The sequence below is a fragment of the Chrysemys picta genome, chromosome 18 (genome assembly GCF_011386835.1).
Source record: "Chrysemys picta bellii isolate R12L10 chromosome 18, ASM1138683v2, whole genome shotgun sequence".
Taxonomy (NCBI): domain Eukaryota; kingdom Metazoa; phylum Chordata; order Testudines; family Emydidae; genus Chrysemys; species Chrysemys picta.
Window position 1 is genome coordinate 17,557,180 of NC_088808.1, and position 19,582 is coordinate 17,576,761.

Here is a 19,582-nt window from a genome sequence, read left to right on the forward strand (position 1 = left end):
CTGGAGTCTGGGCTCAGGCCCATCTATTGAGAACTACAATGTAACCATCCATGGGGCCAGTTGCTCAAACTGGCTAATAACCCACCCCATTGGATTCCATGGGACTCCACATGTAATTGCATGGGAGTATGGTACTTTCGGCGAGGGCCTTAGTAACTTGCCCCGCATAGCAGAATCTAGCACACACCATTGCAAGGTTTTATTAAGCCTTGTTGTTGCTCAATGTATTCTGCCAAGCATAAATATCTAATATCAGGCATTTGGTGCAGGTCCTCAGAGCAGAACGTGAACAGCTACCCTTCGAACAGTAGGTGGGGCTCTAGGCAACAGGAATTACTGTGGGTGATTCCTTTTGGTCTTCTACAGAGAACCATGTAGCAGCTGAATGCCTTGTGTTGAGATGCAATCCTGCTGTACTGCATGGACTCAACCACATTTTGGGTTGATTTTGCAGTGTCTTTGTTAGGAGTGATGGGTCCCTTCTCCCCCAGTACATCTTTCTTTTGTGCCCCCGCCCTGTCAATCAGGCAGAAGATCAATGTTATTTTGCAATATGGATAGATACGTTTGGAATTTCTCTAGACTTTCCTCTGTCTTTGCAAGACAGTTGTCTGGCTTTTCCATTTCTTCTCAACTCCAGCTGTCACATCTGTTTTCTTGGAATTTTGAAGCTTTGGTGTTCCAGTGAAATTGAATCTCCGGTTGTTCCTTAGGGAATGGAGCTCACTCTCATTCTGCTTCTGTTGTTATGTGTATCACATCTTCATAAACAAAGCATTGAGGTTTATTGGGCTTGCATCGTCAATCAGAAGTATTTCCACTCAGCCAATCAGCTAAGTAGTAACTTTCTCTTTGGCTTTAACTTATATTAGAAAATAATCTTTTCCTGCCTCCCTGGAGAGGGGAACATAACAGTATCTGATTAAAAAAATCTCTCATTACATACATCGCTCTTCGGGGCTCAGAGCCATTGCAAGCACCCGAGGTGTTTGTGGTACTTAATAAAAATATAATTTACATGCATGCTCCAGCACAAGGATCACCAGAAATACACAAGCTGACAGGTGTGCCTACAATGCATTCAGAGATCCTTTTTGCAGGCACAACTGTGAGCTAATGATCCTTGACTCCTGCTCTTGCCAGTTTCCCTTACACAGCTCTGCCAATGCACCTGTGTCCTTCTTTTTATTATTAGTGGAATAAATTGCCACTTAAAAACCTACATACCCTGGAAGGTCTGGCCTCCCTCTAGGTAGCTTTAGTTGAATATCTGCCCTTTAAATCCCCCCTCTCCCCAATTCAATAAGCCTATTATGCAGTCCGCTTTGTCTCCCTTTCTTAGGCACAGACCTTTTCCACGGTTCACTTTCCCCCACCCCATTCAGTGTCCTTTGTAACCATGGCAATTTGTCCAGGGGAGAGTGTTTTTTTGAGTCACAAAAGTTTTCTGTCACTCAGACACAGGGTCCTTGGAACCCCCTACTCTCCTTCCCCCAGCAAACATCATTAAACAAAAATACTCTGTGCAAACAGTACGCACCACCTTGATAATGGTTCCACTTCATCCCCCCGATTTCCACATCCTTTGGCCATTGTTCAGTACGCTTGACAGCCACTGCTCAGGACAGACCGGCGCAGCATCACAGTTATGCGGGGATCCAGGAATAGGATAGGGCAGGAGACAGGAGTGAGGTGAAAGGGCAGAGCTGGGTTGCCGGGGGAGATTGGAAGGCAAGTATTCAGATGCATTGACAGAGCTGTGAAAGGGTGACCAGGACTGGGTTGCAAAGGGTATTAATAGATTAGGATTACCTACCCATGCTATTAATCACTCATTTTCAGGAGCCCCAAATCTACCCCACAATCCCCTGGGCGAAACTGTTCATTAGCGTGCCTACATGTTCCTGTCAGAGCCCTACATGTACACAAACCACTGTGTTTGGTGGCTGGAGTCACCATCATTTTAGATGGAACTCACCATCCAGGGCCCATCGGCACTGCTTCTCTGTCAGCTGCAGGGGTTCGGGACCCTCACACACAGGTTAGGGATCCAGCTCCTGCAGAGAACAAAAGATCAGAAGCACAAATGTCTATTGTGTTATGGCCCCTTTGGCACTGTTGTGCCATCCCTCCCCTGTCCTCCTTTTGAAACCCCTGTCAGGGCACCATTGCATCCTGCCTGTTCCCAGCTGCCAGAGCAGCCCATTGTGGGAGACCCTGAGGCTGCCCGGGGTAACACCACAGGCCCGGAATAGGGGAGCAGGGCCGGTGCTTCCATTTAGGTGACCTAGGCGGTCGCCTAGGGTGCCAGGATTTGGGGGGGGGGCGGCATTTTGCCGCCCTCAGGGGCAATTCGGTGGCGGGGGGTCCTTCCGCGCTCCGGATCTTCGGTGGCAATTCTGCGGCGAGTCCTTCACTCGCTCCGGGACCCGCCGCCGAAGTGCCCTGAAGACCGGGAGTGCGGAAGGACCCCCCCCGGCCGCAGAATTGCTGACGATGACCGGGAGGGCAGAAGGACCCCCGCCTAGGGTGCCAAAAACCCTGGCGCTACTCCTGTAGGGGAGGAGCAAAAGTGGCAGTTGAAAGCCCCCTGAACAGTGACCCAGAGAGTCAAGTCCCTCTGACAAGCCTATTACAAATGCTTAGCATCTAGGTAGCCCATTCCATCCTCAAAACACCTCTCCTGCATTAACTCATCAGCTCTTTCAGACATCCCTGTGGTGAGGGAAGGATCATGAACCCCATTTTACAGACAGGGAAATGGAGGTACCGAAAAGCCACAAATGGAGTCAGTGCCAGAGCTGAGGAGCTGCAGGCTTTCAGGTGGGTAGGCCTTTGCTATCATTCCCTTTGCTTTGCATGGTGGAGGGAGGGATACTGTTGCCCATGGCAGTGTGGCTGGTAGACACTCTTCCTGCCTGGGTCTGGGTTATGGGATGCTGCCTCTCCTGAGATAGGTAAACTCACTCAAGCCAAGAGTAACCCTTGCCCAACGCCGTGGCTGATACATCATGATTGTTCCTGTGCTCTCGCTAGTTATGCGTAGCCACAGGTAATGATCTAACATGGGGCTAATTTGACCATGTGTGGCCATTGTTCAGGAGCCGGAGTCTGCGACGATGGAGGGAAGTCTGGGCTGAGGGAAGTTGGCCGCCTCCCCACTGGACACTGAATCTGTATGAAAAGGTGTGTTTCCAAAGCATGTATGCCAATGAGGTTGGTCTTGCTCTTGCCAAATTTGCGGAGTTTTACAGATGAAAGTCTGTTTGTGGTCTCCTCAGAGTGGGTTTATAAGCACTTGGGCGCATGCGCTTGCTCCCTCACGTGCGCTCACACACACTTCTGTCCTCTCTCACGCACTCGTACGCTCTTTCCCCGCTCTGCTCGAAGGTAGCTGACCCAGGCTAGCACAATGACCAAAGGCCACATCTTACTTTTAGTTACATTTATAGCGGAAGTGTGCATTGGCCATGCTGATAAACATACCTTTACCAGACCTTTTCTTAAGATCCGGTGGGTTGATTTTAAGCCTATAATTACCTTGACAGTGTCCCATTGGTCCCATACAAATGAGGGTCGAGGCTGACCCGCGAGTGCCTTATTCATTATCCAAGGAGATTTTTTTTTGGCACTAGGTTTCTGTTGTTTGTACCCTTCTGGACATTGCAGCTCCTTCGAGTGTCCATCTTAACTGCTAGATTCTGCAGTTCTCTTAGCACAGAAGGAAAACCTGTAAAAAGAGAGAGCTGAAACTCTCCTTTGAGAAAGGGAGATAAGCGGGCAGAGGCTGGCCTTGTGGGGGTGGCCTGGATCCTTCAGAAGAAAGACCCTCCAGTGTCCTGAAAATAGGGTGACCAGATGTCCCGATTTTATAGGGACAGTCCCGTTTTTGGGGTCTTTTTCTTAAATAGGCTCCTATTACCCCCCCACCCTCTGTCCCGATTTTTCACATTTGCTGTCTGGTCACCCTGCCTGAAAATGCCTCTCTCTCTCCTTCCCTTTGCCTCACTGGCCACAGTTAAGAGCAGGTTCCTATACTGGGATATAGACAAGTCAACTTTGCCCAGGGCAACTTGGGATAATCCAGGGTAGGTCTGAAACAGCATCCCCCAAAAGAAAGTGCAAACCTTGTAATAGCCCCTTAGCCCCTTTGCTTCCAGCACTTCTAATGAAGGTGCTGAAGGTAAAAAAATAATGAAGGATCCTACACTGGGACCCAAGGGCCTAGCTTCAGCCTCCACCCACCCCAGCAAAGATGAGCTATCCTATCCCCATTGTCACTTTCATCCGAGCCCATAAGACTTTCATACCAATGGCGGGTGGTATCTCTCTATGTAGATTGAGGGCTTCTGGTGTTCTCTGCTAATCTCCTTTTAGCCCCTGCTTGCCTGGTGGTGAGCCCCCCTGTCAGTCTCTGGGCTAGTTAGACACCACCTGACATCTGGGACTTGTGGATGCTGTATATATGTTACCAGGTTTCAGAGTAGCAGCCGTGTTAGTCTGTATCCGCAAAAAGAACAGGAGTACTTGTGGCACCTTAATTTGTTAGTCTCTAAGGTGCCACAAGTACTCCTGTTCTTTATATGTTACCAGTGCGCCATACCAGGCCCTCTTGGGAGGAGTAAAGGGACGCAATTATTATTTGTTTGTTACCGCTTGGTGATATATCGAATAAGCTCTTCACAGGGGGGTGGAGTTGGGAGATCTGGCTTCTGTTCCAGGATCTGCCAGTGACTTGCCGTGTGATCTTGTGGATGTTACTTAACCGCTCAGTGTCTCAGTTTCTCCATCTGTAGCGAGAACACTCATGTACCTCCCAGGGAGATTGTAAGGCTTGGTTCACTACAGAGGTGATAGGCTCTTTGGAGCAAGGACTTTATCCAACACAATGAGGCCTTGGTTGCTCTAGGCACTAGCACAATACAAACAGTAAATAATAACTAATCTCTGTCAAGTGTTTTCTTGGAATTGAAGATGCTGTAGATGTGCAAAATATTATTTTTGCAGAGGTCTGGTCCAATGTGGTAAATCCAGTGTTGCCAACTCTCATGATTTTATTGAGAGGGTCTTGATAGTGCTTTTCTTAAAGCGCCTGCTCCCGGAGTCTTGTGATTATGTGCGATTCTCAGCTTTCATTTTTAAAAAAAGGGAATTGTTTCTGGCCCTTACGGTTGCAGAGAAAAACTTGAAGATGTGACCTGCTAACGGCTTAAAACCCAGAAAGCAAATGCAAAGAACCCTGAATTTATTATTTTTAAACCAATCTCATGATTTTTGGGAGTCTGATTCATGACTTTTGAATGCTTGGGGTTGGGCATACTGCATTGCTCAGATTCCTAAGCATGATTGTACAACACTTCCAAGCAGAAGCTGTTTCATTAAAGGAAAAGGCCAGGCACTTTTTCATTTTCACAGCAATAAGACAATCCCGAGCAAACTATGATTCACAAAGGAGTTCCTCTCAATTTTGTGTAGGAATATGTAATATTTGGGAGCAAGTAAAATGAACCAGAAAAATCTGCCATAGAAAAGTGGCCTTTAAAGCCAGTGGAAATATGTGGACATGACTATAGTATACACCAGAGATCAGGGTGGCCAACTTATGGCTTTTGATGTGTTCAGAGATGCTTTTAATATAAGGCTTATGATGATAGCAACTTAGTGGCAGTGGCTTATTTAATTTGACTAAGCACCTTGCGAACATTAATGACTAAAAGTATCATACGAATGTGAGGTAGGTTACTATTGTCCCCACTTCACAGACAAGTAAACTGAGGCACACAGGAATTGGGACAGTGGCAGAACTGGAAAGCGTATCCAGTGTTTTGACACTTAGGGTTTAGTTGAAACATTACTATTTCTTATTTGTATTGAGGTAGTAGCAAGGAGCCTGAGTCATAGACGAGGACCCTAATGTGCTTGGTGCTGTACAGATATAGAACAACAAGATAGTCCCTGTCCCAAAACCTCACTCTCTCTTGATTGAGGTGTGGGTGTGTAGACCAGCTCGACAAGGAAGTGGGAATGTTTTTAGGGAGCACACTGACCTTCCATCCCATCTCTCTCCTTTGGAGCATTAAGTACATCATGACTCAGATTCTGGGGAGCCCCGTACTGGTTATTGACAAAGGACACAGCCACAGACAATGAGAAAGGTAGAGTTTGTTTCCAGAGCCCTTTGTTATGCTGGTTTCATCTCATCCCATCTTAAGTCCCTGGGCGGTGTGTTCTCTGTACAAGAACGGAACCAGAAGCAGGAGCTGCACGACAGGGTCAAAGCTTCCTGGGAAATGGATGGGTTATTATGAACACCTGTACAGACTGCGCATCTTGGTCACCCCGGTAGATGTGCTTTTTAAAAACAAAAAACCTTCAATCTTCAAATGCCCAGCTGAGCAGGAAGCTGCCATGTGGTTCTGAGCTGGCAGAATCCATTGCCTAACCCTGCTTTTCTGCAATACTACGTGCCTACTGCGGGGCTAAAGCCAGCATTTTGTCATGGGCCACTTATCACATCCTGGAAACCAAAGCCAATGCCTAAGTCAGATGTGTGTTAGGGATGGGCCTGAGTCATGGACTTCAAATCTGCATGGAATTTCCTCCAAGCTCAGGGGGTGCTTGGATCTTGAGTTCAGCTTGAACGTAGGGATTGGCCTGAGACATAGCATTTGGTTCTAGCAGGCGGCTCTCCGGAGTTCACTGGGTACGTTCCAATTTTGTGTCTTGATCAGAGCCGATAGCTGCTCTGTGTGCTTCAAAGTCACAAGGTGATGGGACGCTAAGGGCTCGATTCAGCCCGTTTAGCTACACAGAGCACCTTACTCCTTGGAGAGTGTGACTGTGTGTTACAGCGCTGGACCCAGTCCCTAAGGGTCTGTCTACACAGCAACTAGACACCCGCGGCGGGCCCATGCCAGCTGCCTCAGGCTTGCGGGCCTCGGGCTGCCGGGCTGTTTCATTGCTGTGTAGACTTCCAGGCTCAGGCTGGAGCTTAAGCTCTGGGACCCTCCCTCCTTGCAGGGTCCTAGAACCCAGGCGCCAGCAGGTGTCTAGTTGCTGTGTAGACATACTCTACATCACCCCCTGCCCATTGCTGAGTGCCCTCAACTCACATTGAGAGTAGAGGATGCTCAATTCAAGCCCTTAGCGGGGTTAATTTCAGTTAAGCCATTTTTAAACCCATTGCCTCTGCCGGCTGCTCCCTGGCAATGCACACAGTTGTCTTTTGCGCTCATTAGGCAGGATAGGAGATGATTTCTTAGGGTCTGCCTTTGCCTTCGTTTGCATTCTAATTACGCACAGCACCGTTTTAGAATGGAAATGCTGACAGGCTGTACAATGTACAATTTCAGAATTTTCCCTCAGGGCTGTAGTCAGGATAAATGCTGTTATTAATATTGATGTGACAGGCTCGTATTGCTGCGGAGACATGACATCATGTTGACAGCTATGTGGCTTGTTTACAATATGGGAAGGTAACCAGCAGACTCTCAGAGATGGCTTGTTTAAGGAGACTTACTAATAGTCACTTTAAAAACTCAAGTATCAGAGGGATAGCAGTGTTAGTCTGGATCTATAAAAAGCAACAGAGAGTCCTGTGGCACCTTTAAGACTAACAGATGTATTGGAGCATAATCTTTCGTGGGTGAATGCCCACATGCGTCTGACGAAGTGGGTATTCACCCACGAAAGATTATGCTCCAATACATCTGTTAGTCTTAAAGGTGCCACAGGACTCTCTGTTGCTTTTTAAAAACTCAGTAAGTGTCAGGCCATGAGCTGGAAGCGACACATTGCAGTAGGTCGGGGTGCATGTGGTTTTAAACATACCCACTTATTCTCTTGTTAGGGTCTCCCCAGGTTGTGAATTTTTCTCCATGTGATAGAATCAAGTTGCATAATCTTGATTTGGATTTCAAACATGGAAAGAACCCATCACCTTGGGACACTACAGGGGACTGATCCCTAGACCTTCAGAGCTAAGAGTATGAGTTGCTACAGCTTCACCTGAAGGCTGGCTGGGACTGGTAGTTGGCTTATATCTGTGTGGACCGTGTGCAGAGAGGGAGCCTAACACACACACACAACAACGGGATACATCCATCCAAAGTTGAAGGTGTTTGGAATTGGTTCATTATGCATATACAGGCCATTGTCAAAATTAGAATCTGGATCCAGGTTCACCAGGTGGAACTTCTTCCCTGGTGCCTGGGGTACTTGGATAGAGGTTCTAGTTCTGACACCACTCTGGAGTGCCCGTCATAAGAAACCACCACTCAATTTGTTCGCCCCTACTGAGATGCTAAGAGTTCCATGGGCTTTCGTAGAAGTGACTTGAAGTTCATTGGTGGCTGGCCAAGGGAGCTTGCACTGCCACTGTCTGTGCCGTGCACGTCCAGTGGATACAGAGAGGATTCCAGTCTCGAGAGCTATCAACTCGAGACTTTTCAGAAGCCCTATATTTACTATCAAAGTAAAACAACAACAAACACACACCCTCCAAACATGTATGCATCGGAAAATGTGTTTCACTATTTCGTACAGATGCATCTTTGTCTCAGTTTGAGCATTGCATTTACTATACTCTCTCTAGTGGTAAATAGCATCTGGTGCTTTTGTTCAAGCCTCAATCAATGGAGTTTTGCAGATTTATAACAACTGAGAATCTGGCCACGGTATATAATTAAACCCGTTATTAATTCATATTAAATGGATTATATGTTTGGGTTTTTCTTGCACACACACAGAAAGCTAATGGACCATCTCTATTCTCCACCAATACCCAACAGTCACAAACAGCCCCAGCGTGATAGAGAAAAGTCTGAGATCCTCATCCTACGTAGATCTGTTTAGCTCCCTTTGAGGATCTGGTCCTTCATATCTGTGAATGAAAATTTCTTCCACTTTAATAAAAATAATGATCAAGGTTTGGTCTACACACAGATTTTGTAGTATTTCAGCTAGGAGGGTGATTTTTTTACCAATATACTTATACCCGTACAACCCCTAGTGTGGAGGCAGTTATACTGGTGTAAAGACGCCGTACATTTTGTCTTTATGGGGAAATTGGCTGGCATAGCATAGTTGAACAACTTTTCTGCTATAGCTATTCTGGAATAATGTACACACTGTATTTCAAAATGAAACTGACTTTATTCTGGAATAATCACTCCACTTAGGAGGCAGAGGAAATATTCTGGAATGAAAGTGATTTTATTCTGGAATGGAGGGCTCTCGCTGGGGGTGCAGGGTCTGGGATGGGGCTGGGGATGAGGGGTTTGGAGTGCAGGAGGGGGCTTGGGGCTGAGGTGCAGGAGGGGGTTTCGGGTGCGGGGTCCCGGCGGCACTTTCTGCGGCTCTCAGGAAGCCGCCAGGTCTCTGCATCCCCTAGGTGCATGGGCAGCCAGGGAGACTCTGCGCGCTGCCCTCGTGCCTGCAGGTGCCACCCCCGCAGCTCCCATTGATTGCAGTTTCCAGCCAATGGGAGCTGCAGAGCAGGCACTAGAGGCGGGAGCAGCGCGCAGAGCCTCCCTGGCCGCCCATGCGCCTAGGGGCTGCTAGGACCTGCTGCCACGTCTGGCATTGGTGCAGGGCTAAGGCAGGCAGGGAGCCTGCCTTAGTCCCGGCCCCCATTGCGCCGCCGACTGGAGTTTTAATGGCCCGGTCGGTGGTGCCGACCGGAGCCACCAGGGTCCCTTTTTGACTGGGCGTAAAGCAGCACAGCTTCTGTGTGTAGCCCAGGCCTTGGGTCCTTCCTTGACACGGTAGGAAGGCTTGCGTGTTCCAGTGACCCTGAAAGCAATGCCGGCGAGAGACTGAACTCCTAGTAGGGCCACCCACGCTGGACCGGTCAAAGGGCTGTGAGCAGGCGAAGAGCAGTCCACTGGCCCGCCGGGCTGGGGGCTGCGCGACAGACCAACAGCCTACCCTCGTGACAAAGCTGAATTAGAGCAACCCAGCAAGGCGCCCGTTCCGGGACGGCAGAGCCTTGTTCGTGTCCTTAGCGACGTCTGACGGCTCGGGGAAGGATTCCCATTCCGACGGCCTCAGATGCCCTTTGCTTCCCTCTGGCTGTGCTATAAATCTGCGCGCCTGGCTGTGTGTCTTGCGTCGGGAGAAGAATGTGGCTGTGCTCTTGGACAGCGTCGCCCGCCCGGCCCTCTCCTGGAGATGGTGGGGCTGTGATTGTAGGATAGCGTCGTCCTTTCTGTCGGCCCCACCGGCAAGCCTGTGCGGCTGTCTCGCTCAGCCTGGCCTGGCCTGTCTTCTTCCCCGCTAGACTCCAGGGGCGAACGCTTGGCTCTGCTGGCTCTGTGTATGTGTGTGTCTGTCTCTCTCTTGGTGAGGAGAAACGCATGCGTACAGCTCCCTGCTCCACTCCTCCACCAGCCTCGCTGCAGGAAACCAGCTGGCTGCTGCTGGCCTGCATCAGGGGAGCTGAGCGGGTTAAACCCTGGGCTTGGGGGGGGGGGGGGGGAGAGACATCTCAGGGTGAGAAGTGTGAATTCCTCACAGTCTGTCTGACAGCTATAAAACCGACTAAAGCTGACTTGGGAAAGCCACTAGGCAGCTCCTCCTCGCTGGAAACCCAGGCTCTTTGGCTGCCCTTTGAAGTTTGAGGAGAGAGAGAGAGAGAGAGAGGGAGGGAGAGAGAGAGAGAGAGTTTGTGTGTCTGCAGCTCCTGCTCCTCCTTTTGCTGCTGCTGCTGCTGTTGCTGCTACTCACTCTTCCCCCCACACACAAGCCTTTGCACCTGGTGTCTGGAGCATCTTCAGCCTTAAAACAAACCCCTTGCACCTTGCTGGCACTTCCCAGTTTTTCAAGGTATGGCTTATTTATTGTACTTTCATGGCAATGATACACAAGTTTTTAAATATATTGATTTAGAGGAAGAAGAAGAAAAAAATGAAACCAAAATATGAAAAGACAACCCTCTTCCCCCCCCAAACCAAGCAAAAACTTGTTGAAGTGCCAGAAAAGTAACCAGCCCCTTTAGGTTCAGAGAGGCTGGTTTCCCCACCTGGATTCCTCGCTTTGGAGCTAGGTTAGACTTTGTTGGAGTCATGTTATGTGTCAGGAGACAGTTATATAACCTTGTAGAATTATTGGATGGGAAAGATGTTAAAGCTGTCTCTCTCTGCTTTGCCATTAGGACACTGCATTTCTCTCCTGTCCATAGACTCATTGATTGTCCTTCAGTTTTTGATAGGTTTTTATTTTAGCTGGGGTTTTCTCTCCTACTCTGCTCCCCTAAAGATTCGGTTTATTTTTTTGACTGAACAAAGGATAACCCCATAGCAAGTTGTTTTATTGGCTTTGGACCAGCAGTGTCTGGAAGTCTTAATGAAAACCAAGTGTAAGGCAAGTCTAAGCCACCTGTCCCCGGGACACACAGCCAAGAACTCTGGGCTTCAATTAATCAGTGGACTCAGCTTTGGAAACCATCTTCAGAATATTAAGTCAATACATGGGGCGGGGGAGCAGGGGAGGAGAAATAAGAAAACTAACTGATGATCCCATTAAATCAGACACCAGCCAAATTTGTGGTGACTTTACCCCTAGGGCCACCTTCCCAAAACTGCTACAAAAGCTCAGATGGGGAAATGGGGAGAGTTTTCAAGGGGTGGAAGAGACACTTTTATGCTCCAGACCTGATTGCAATCTTTCCCCCCCTCTCCCCATGGGCAGTCTAGGTCTCACTTACCTTCCCACTTTATTGAATATTTACTTTTTAAGGGAAGTCTAGTGTAGGAGAGAGGTTTTTCCTTTCAAACATGTGGTGCTTTGATTGCCTTGAAACATGATTTCCTGAACTTGCTCATCTCTGTCTCCCACAGTGGGGGTTCCACTTCACTCTAAAATGGACTAGGGTATTGTACTGCATTTTCTTTAAAGTCATGTCATTCTGGGTTGCTGGGTTTTCTTTTACCCTTCCTTCCTTCCAGAGATGCTGTAGGGGACAGAAAGGAAAGGCTGACATTTGTGATTTTAACTTTGGAGGATTTCTTTGCTATAGGAACAGACTTTTCCATCCGCAGGAACTAGCATAGAACAAGAGGAACTGCTATTGAAAAAAGGAAAAATAAGGGCTGTCAATTGTAATTCCTTTGTCATTTTAATTATTGAGTGACAGTAGCAGAAAATATTCAGATGATCTTGCTTTTTAAATGTCCAGCCATTTCTGCTTTTTCAATGTTTCCTGCTCAGCATTTGCAACTCTTCACTCAACTTTTAAAAGCACCAACATGCTCTACATTTTGGCTAATTCTCTTGCTGTCAAGTGCTTTCATGCAATTCTTTCAGAACCAGATCTTCAGCTGGTGTAAATCCATGTGACTCCATTGTCTTCAGTGGACACAAGCTGGTGATGGAGGGACCAAGAAGTGAAAATAAATTAGACTGACTGCCCCATTGAGAGGAGACGTTGATCTCAAATGGAGCTACGTCGATTTACGCCCATTCAACATCTGCCCCTATATTTTCTTTTAATTAATTAACTGTATAGCAATTATGGCCATTGTAAAAGTCCATCAGTCCTTTTTACAAGGGAGTGGTTCTTGCCAGTAAACAAATCCTTATTCTTATTTCTGATCACGGTTATTTTGCCTTTTGGTGCTGCCACAATAAAACAGGCTAGCTGATGCTGTGCCTTCTATCTAGCCCAAAGCGCAGTGGCTCTGACACGGTAGTGTGGATCTCATCGCTAAAAATCTGCCGCTAATGAAATTACACCAGCGTTTTGAATGGCATACATTTGGGCCTGTTGCTTTACAGAATGAAAATAATCAAATGGCGCTGGAGCAGCATCTTCATCTGTGAAAGTTCTCACCTGAAGGGGACCCTGGCCATTGTCCTCTTTGTAGGAAACATTGCCTTTGTGATATCTCAGGTAAGTGTACCAACTTGGCAGGTAAAATGCTGGTGCTGAAAGGATAGCTCCGTGTTTACCTGGCAGACCGGTTTCTGAGCTCACAAAGGGAAATAGGCATGTCCCATTGAGCCCAGGTATTCTCCAGCACACACATCTTATTTTGACGCTGTGTTTTGGAATCTGCAAGCAAAGACTCTTAAACATATGCGTTAATTATTCCACTGGCAGGTTTTCCTTCTGCAACTTGGGTCTCATTAAGAGGGAATCTCACCTTATCCACAGTGTTTACATAAAATGACACATAATTTTGCATGTTCGTTAGGTGGAACAGTTCATTCTCCCCGGTTCTTGGTCAGTTGCTAGATTTTTGGATTTCTTTTCATAGAACGTCCTTATCCTTTCTCAAGAAACACAGAATTTATCGAGCTCCGTAGCCAGGAGAGTGGATGGAAACATAACCCCCCAATGAAAAATTAATCTTCTAGCCCCCATGGAGATGATAAATCCTATGTTTATTGAGAAAGACACTTGCTATGCATGTGTGGGTGCAGAGTGGCAATCCATTAAGATCCCAGAGTCAGCCATAGGGATGGGTGTGGATGAGTGGGAATGGTGGCAGAACCATTGCTAGCATTCCCTACTGCTGCTCCCCGATGGAAGCAGTGTGCATCACCTCAGCACCTGTTAACAGCAGTGTCATCAAAGGAAAGCCTGGGCCAGGGAACATCTCCCAAAGTGTCAGGCCATGCACCGAAACTGGATGCATTAAGTGCACCCACAGCCTTTGTAGCATCCAGGGAGATGGTTGGGAAGAGATTTTCTGTTCTTTCTTCTACTTCACCACCCATGCATCCACACAAGGCAGGCGAGGGTTTTGCTTTGGGTTGTGAAGGTGCTGTTCCCATTGCTTTTGTAATTAAACCGAAGAACTGCTATATCGGGTCAGACCAATGGTCCAGCTAGCTCAGTACTCTGTTTCCGACAGGGGCCAGTACCGGAACTTCAGGGGGGGTGTACACAACAGGTCAGTTGCAGTGATCCACCCCTGCCTTCCACTCACAGCTTCTGGTAATCAGAGGTTTAGGGTTGCCCTGGAGCATGGGGTCCCATCCTTATCATCTTAGCTAATACTCATTGGTGGACCTATCCTCCATGAACTTACCTATTCTTTTTTGAACCCAGTTATACTTTTGACCTTCACCACATCCCATGGCAATGAGTTCCACAGGTTAGTTGTGCGTTGTATGAAAAAATACTTCCTCTTGTTTATATTATACCTGCTGCCTATTCATGTCATTGGGTGACCCCTGGTTTTTGTATTGTGGGAAAGAGTAAATAACACTTTTTCCCCACATCATTCATGATTTTGTAGATCTCTGGCATATCCCCCCTTATTGATCTCTTTTCAAAGATGAGCAACCCTAATCCTTTTAGTCTCTCCTTGTATGGAAGCCATTCCATTCCCGTTGATCAATCTAACTCTTCAACATCCTGCGTTTGAATTCAGTGTGGACCAAGGATCAGAATGTACTGAAGAGTTAAGGGTACTGTCTTCATCTGGGAGGTTTTGGGGCCCCTCCTGACTCCATCACACCTCCCATTTTAAGTTAATGGGAATTCTGACTGAATGAGGACTGAAGGGGAAAACCTATGCCTCTGGGAAGTGGGTGGGGGAGGTGTAGAAGTTGCATAAGGCCCTGGATTAGAGCTGGTTGAAAATTTTCTGACAGAACAGTTTTCCATTGGAAAATGCTGATTCCACAAAAATGTTTTGCAGGAATGCGTCGATTTCAACGAAATTTCATTTAAAAAAAATCAAAATGATTCATTTTAATGGGGTAAAAATATTTAATTTCAATCTTATTGAAATGTTTCATTTTGATTTTTTGTTTCAAAATTACTTTTGCATTCTGAAATTTATTTATTAATTATATTATATTATATTAAGTAAAAATCAAAATGAAATGGTTAGACTGACCTGAAACACATTTTTTCAGAAAATATCACGTCATGGGAGTTTCTGAATGTTGACGTTTCGTTCCAATTTGGAACAAAAACACATTTTGAAATTGTGGAATTTCCCACGAGACGGCACTTCCAGTTCCTGCACAGCTCTACCCCCATTGTAGTGGGAAATGCTGTGTCTCTTCTGTGTATAGGGGTCCATGCCATGGAGAAGCCACTCAGGTAGACTCCTCATCCCCTCTGCGCTGTGATTTTGTGCACGAGTGTGCAGCATGGGGCGGGTTGAGGAGAACTTGGCCTGTGAGCTGCATGGATCCACCACATGGTGGAGCGGCACGGCAGGCTGCAGTTACAGCTACCATTATGCTTGGATACTATGGTGATGGATGCTATAGAAAACCCCAAGATAGGGAAGTTCTACAGGCAGACTGTTCAGGGTCTCCATGCCCTGTTCCACAGTTGGAGGGTGATCCCATTCCCCTAATACTCTCACCTTTCCCACACTCAAAGCCCTCTCGCTTGGGCTTTGCCCCAGAGGATCCAGTTTTGGCCCTGAGTGGGGTCTGCTGTCTTGGGGCCTGGTATCTCTGAGTGCAGAACTCCTAGTCATGCTAACTCGGCAGTATAAATGTTTAACGCCTCTTCTCTTCTGAACATGAATGCCCGGCATTGTGAATAGGATAACGCACAGACGTCAAACAGCCTCGAAGAAGGAGCAGATGTCACGGCATACTGGTGGGGGGAGTGGACCAAATGGACAGCATGCACAAGAACCTGTGGGGGAGGTGTCAAATCCCAGGAAAGGCACTGCCTCCGGCAGAGGTACTGTCAGAATAATTAAGTGACACACGTGTACTACATGGACAGAAAATTGTAACACCATCTACCTGACCTGTTAGGCAAACTGCACAAAATTCTGCTCTCGGTCACATTCTGGCAACCCCACTGAAATCTATGGATATTAGCCTTTGGATCCCAGAGGTGAATTTGGTCCTGTAAATTACACCATAGTAAATGTGTCATTGGTGAAATGTGCTGGATTGAACTCCCTGGAGAATGAACATCTATGTCTGTCCATAGAACAGGGACACACACAAGCGTGCTGTCGTGCTCCACTCCTGAGCAGGAAGGGCCCCCTCCGAGGGTGAGAAGGCTGTCACCTTGCTCTCTCCATTCAATGAACCTGCAGCCTTTCTGCTCATTCAACCAAATAGAGTGTCTGTCAGTGCCAGTGAGACTGGGTGTTTTTATGATGTGGATGTTTGTCTTCTAGAAGCTGGGCTAAAACCACCATCTCATTCCTCTCAAGCCACTAAATTAATAGAGTCATAGATTTTAGAGCCATAAGGGACCATTAGATCATCTGTCTCACCCCCTGTGTAACACAAGTCATGGAATTTCATGAAGTTATTCCTGTATATGCTCAATAACTTGTGCTTGACTAAAGCATATAATCCTGAAAAAGATCTATCTATCTATCTATCTATCTATCTATCTATCTATCTATCTATCTATCTATCTATCTATCTATCTATCTAATCACATTTCATGTCTAAATAGAGTAATTAACAAAAATTCTGTGAAAAGAACAGGAGTACTTCTGGCTCCTTAGAGACTAACAAGTACTCCTGTTCTTTTTGCGGATACAGACTAACACGGCTGCTACTCTGAAACCTGTCAAAAATTCTGTGGTGGCTTGAACTGTAACTTAACAGTTAAATAGAAGCCTATTCCTGCACCCACTGAACTAGATTGCCTTTGGGGCAAGGACTGGCTGTCTTTTTAGTAAATGTTCATAGCACCTATCACAGTGGGGCCCTAGCACACTGGAGCCTCTGGGTGCTACCGTAATAAACTTAATAAGCAATGATAGTAATTGAAGTAAATGGCATCATGGTTTAAGGCATTGCCGCTATTTACGGGAACCCCTACAAAAGACAGGGAATGTAGATTTTGTTTGTCAAAGATTCTAACCATCATTTCTTTATTCAGAAGAAAGTCAGTGAGTGGGCTTGCTAACAAAACTTGCACTGGGACATCCAAAAGATACCAGCTCTGCAAAGTACAAGTAAGAATATTCTTTTCTCATTGGAAATGTTCTGAATAATATATTTTTAATCCGGATCCCTTAATACAACAGTATTTCTGGGTAGCTGGGAAACTCACAGGCATTCATCTTGCCACATGTCCAAAACCAAGTGACTGTATTTTGATTCTTGGCTTTTCGATGGCTCCCATCACTGCAGGATTTGAACACCTCACAGAACCCCTTTGTGGTAGGGAAGTGGCATTGTCCCCCATTTGACAGATAGGGGATTGAGGCATAGAAAGATGAAGTGACTTGGCCTCATTTGCAGAGTAAGCCTGTAGAAGAGCTGGAAACAGAACTCAGTTCAGCATCTTAGCCAGTTATAGCCCGTGGTTGGTGGTAGCAGCTGCACCCTATAAGTGGGGATTTTGGTTGGTGGAACTGCCTCTTTCCTTGCCCACGGGTTGTAGGACCACAGAGAAAGTTTCAAGCAGTACCTGCACAGCCTCCCTACTCCCCCGCAGCAGAACTGCCCCAGCACCGCTGTGTGTCAGGTGCTCTGATGACAACTCCGGTGGGAGCAGAAGGAGCCGAGCTACCTTGCAGAAGGCACTCAGCACTTTGCAGTACTAGGCCCTTTAAGACATAGGTAGCAGCCAGGCTCCATGGACTGGAGCAGGCCGTGAAATGCTAATTGTGGAAGCGGCCAGTTGAGGTGTGCCAGAAACCTTTACTGCGTTTTGTTTTCATCAGGATATTAATGTATCCCATTCTAGGAGTGCCCTCCCACCGGAAGGAGCTTTCGAGAGGAACAGTGTTCATCATTTAACTCCCATGTGTATAACGGAAGAACGTATCAATGGAAACCTTTATATCCTGGTAACAAGACATTCTTTGTGTGTTCTATAACGCTTAGCCAAAATATTTGGATCGTTACAATGCTATATCCTTCAGGAAGACTCAGGGACACCACCTGCCCAGGCTCACAGGAGCATTCTGCAGCCACAAAGCGCTTGTAAAAAAAGAAAAATTACACATTAGCTCAAAGGCCGGATCCTGGGGTCCTCTCTCGGGCAACACTCCCATTGACTTCGGTGACTCTGGACTTGCAGCTTGAGTGTTAAAGATCTAATAGACGAGAGAACATGGAGAGATGGACTGTTTCAGCCATTAGAAGCTGGTTTGCCCAAGCAAAATGTCCAATGAAGAGTTTAGTGTGGCCATGGAACTGACTCATTTCATTTCAGTGACATTTGGTCACACACCCACATCACCTCTGTAAATAGCTCTCTGTTTTATCGAGTGTCACTGAAATGAAACAAGTCAATTCAATGGTTATATAGGATAAACCTGTTTAAATTGCCTGTGTGACCTTGGAGCCTACATCCCATATTCAGAAATGACTCAGGCACTTAGCTATAGATTTTTCCATCAAACTTTGGCTCCTAAGGACCAGATTTTTAAGGGTTTTTATTTAGGCAGCTAGAGATGCAGACAGGACTGAGTGGGATTTTCAAAAGCATCTAGGCATTAATTCCCATTGACTTCAATGAGAGTTAGGCACTTCTGAAAATTCCACGAAGTTCCCTATCTGCATCTTTAGTTGCCTGGATAGCTTTGAAAATGATCTTTGACAATCTGGCCCCGAGTGCCTAAGGCTCAGATTTTTAAAGGTATTTAGTTGTGGTTGCGCTCAGCATTGCAATGCCTAACCGATTTAGGAGTCTAAATCTCATTTTCAAAATAAGAGTTAGGCTCCTAAATCAGTCAGGCATTGCAACACTGAATACGGCAACACCTAAATACCTTTAACAGCCTGGGTCTAAGTCTCTTTTGAAAATGGGAGTTCGCATCCCAAGGTGCTTTTGAAAATTTTACCCATCATGACTGGGCCTTGTCTGGGGGTGCCAGGAGAACCCTTGTGTCACTCTGTGCAAGAGCCAGGGACATTCAGGGGAGCATTGGGAGCGCTTGCATCACCCTAATGGGAGCAGGGAGGAGGTGGAGCCAGGAACTGCCATTCCTTTTACATTAAGAGTGGAGCAAGATGCACCATCCAAAAAGAAGGTGCTGCCTGCAGACCTGTACATAGCAGGGAGCACTGGTGCCTCATGCCTTCTCTTTGTCTCTCCTACAGTGATACAAGTCCATGGTGCACCCCATCCCCTGTCCAGGTCAGGCCTGTCTGGTAGAATGTGGCCCATAATATGAAGGTGGATAAATGATTCATAATCAATCATTTCTTTAGCCTCTTTTCTGTGGCCAGGTGGAAATTTCCACAAATATATTCACTATTGGAAATTATTCACTGGATAGTTTCAGTGAATAATTCTTGATCTGTAGCTGATATGCGAGCAGCTCATTGTGAGATTCTGAAAAAGGCTATTTTGAAATTCATGCTGTTGTAATGGGACATATAGGCCAGCTAGTATATTTCTGTTTCCTGACTAGTTGAGTTTAACTCTTAGAATCAGGTTTCTGGAGCAAACATGAATTTGCAATTTGCTTTCTGTAAATATTCTTCAATATCCACTTAAAATTCACTGTTTCAGTGAATGTTCCTGCCAATGGATTTAGCCACCTGAATATCAGTGGAAAGCAAATGCAGTGGGGGGAGGGGAGTGGGGGTGAACACAGCCCAAATGAGTTAATTAACAAATTCAAATTAAAACGCGTCAAAGAGTTTGCAGTGCTTGTCCGTATACAGCTGTAAATCT

At 46.5% G+C, this 19,582-nt stretch overlaps 2 protein-coding genes across 4 annotated transcripts in view; both read left to right on the top strand.

Moving 5' to 3' along the window:
• LOC135976492 (spidroin-1-like) overlaps positions 1–19,582 on the top strand; it is a 925,731-nt gene that overhangs the window by 183,482 nt on the left and 722,667 nt on the right. The gene's annotated exons all lie outside the window — the stretch shown is intronic.
• The window catches only part of ADAMTSL2 (ADAMTS like 2), a 47,729-nt gene continuing 38,256 nt past the window's right edge, over positions 10,110–19,582 (top strand). The window contains exons 1-5 of one of the 3 annotated variants that reach the window (XM_024106032.3): positions 10,110–10,824; positions 12,775–12,889; positions 15,516–15,658; positions 16,829–16,904; positions 17,642–17,744. In XM_024106032.3, the coding sequence (XP_023961800.2) occupies positions 12,776–12,889; positions 15,516–15,658; positions 16,829–16,904; positions 17,642–17,744 (436 nt within the window). In that variant the 5' untranslated portion in view covers positions 10,110–10,824; position 12,775. Of the gene's footprint in view, positions 10,825–12,774; positions 12,890–15,515; positions 15,659–16,828; positions 16,905–17,641; positions 17,745–19,582 lie in introns of those variants that run through there. The other 2 variants (XM_024106031.3, XM_042854324.2) reach the window with 2 other exon arrangements.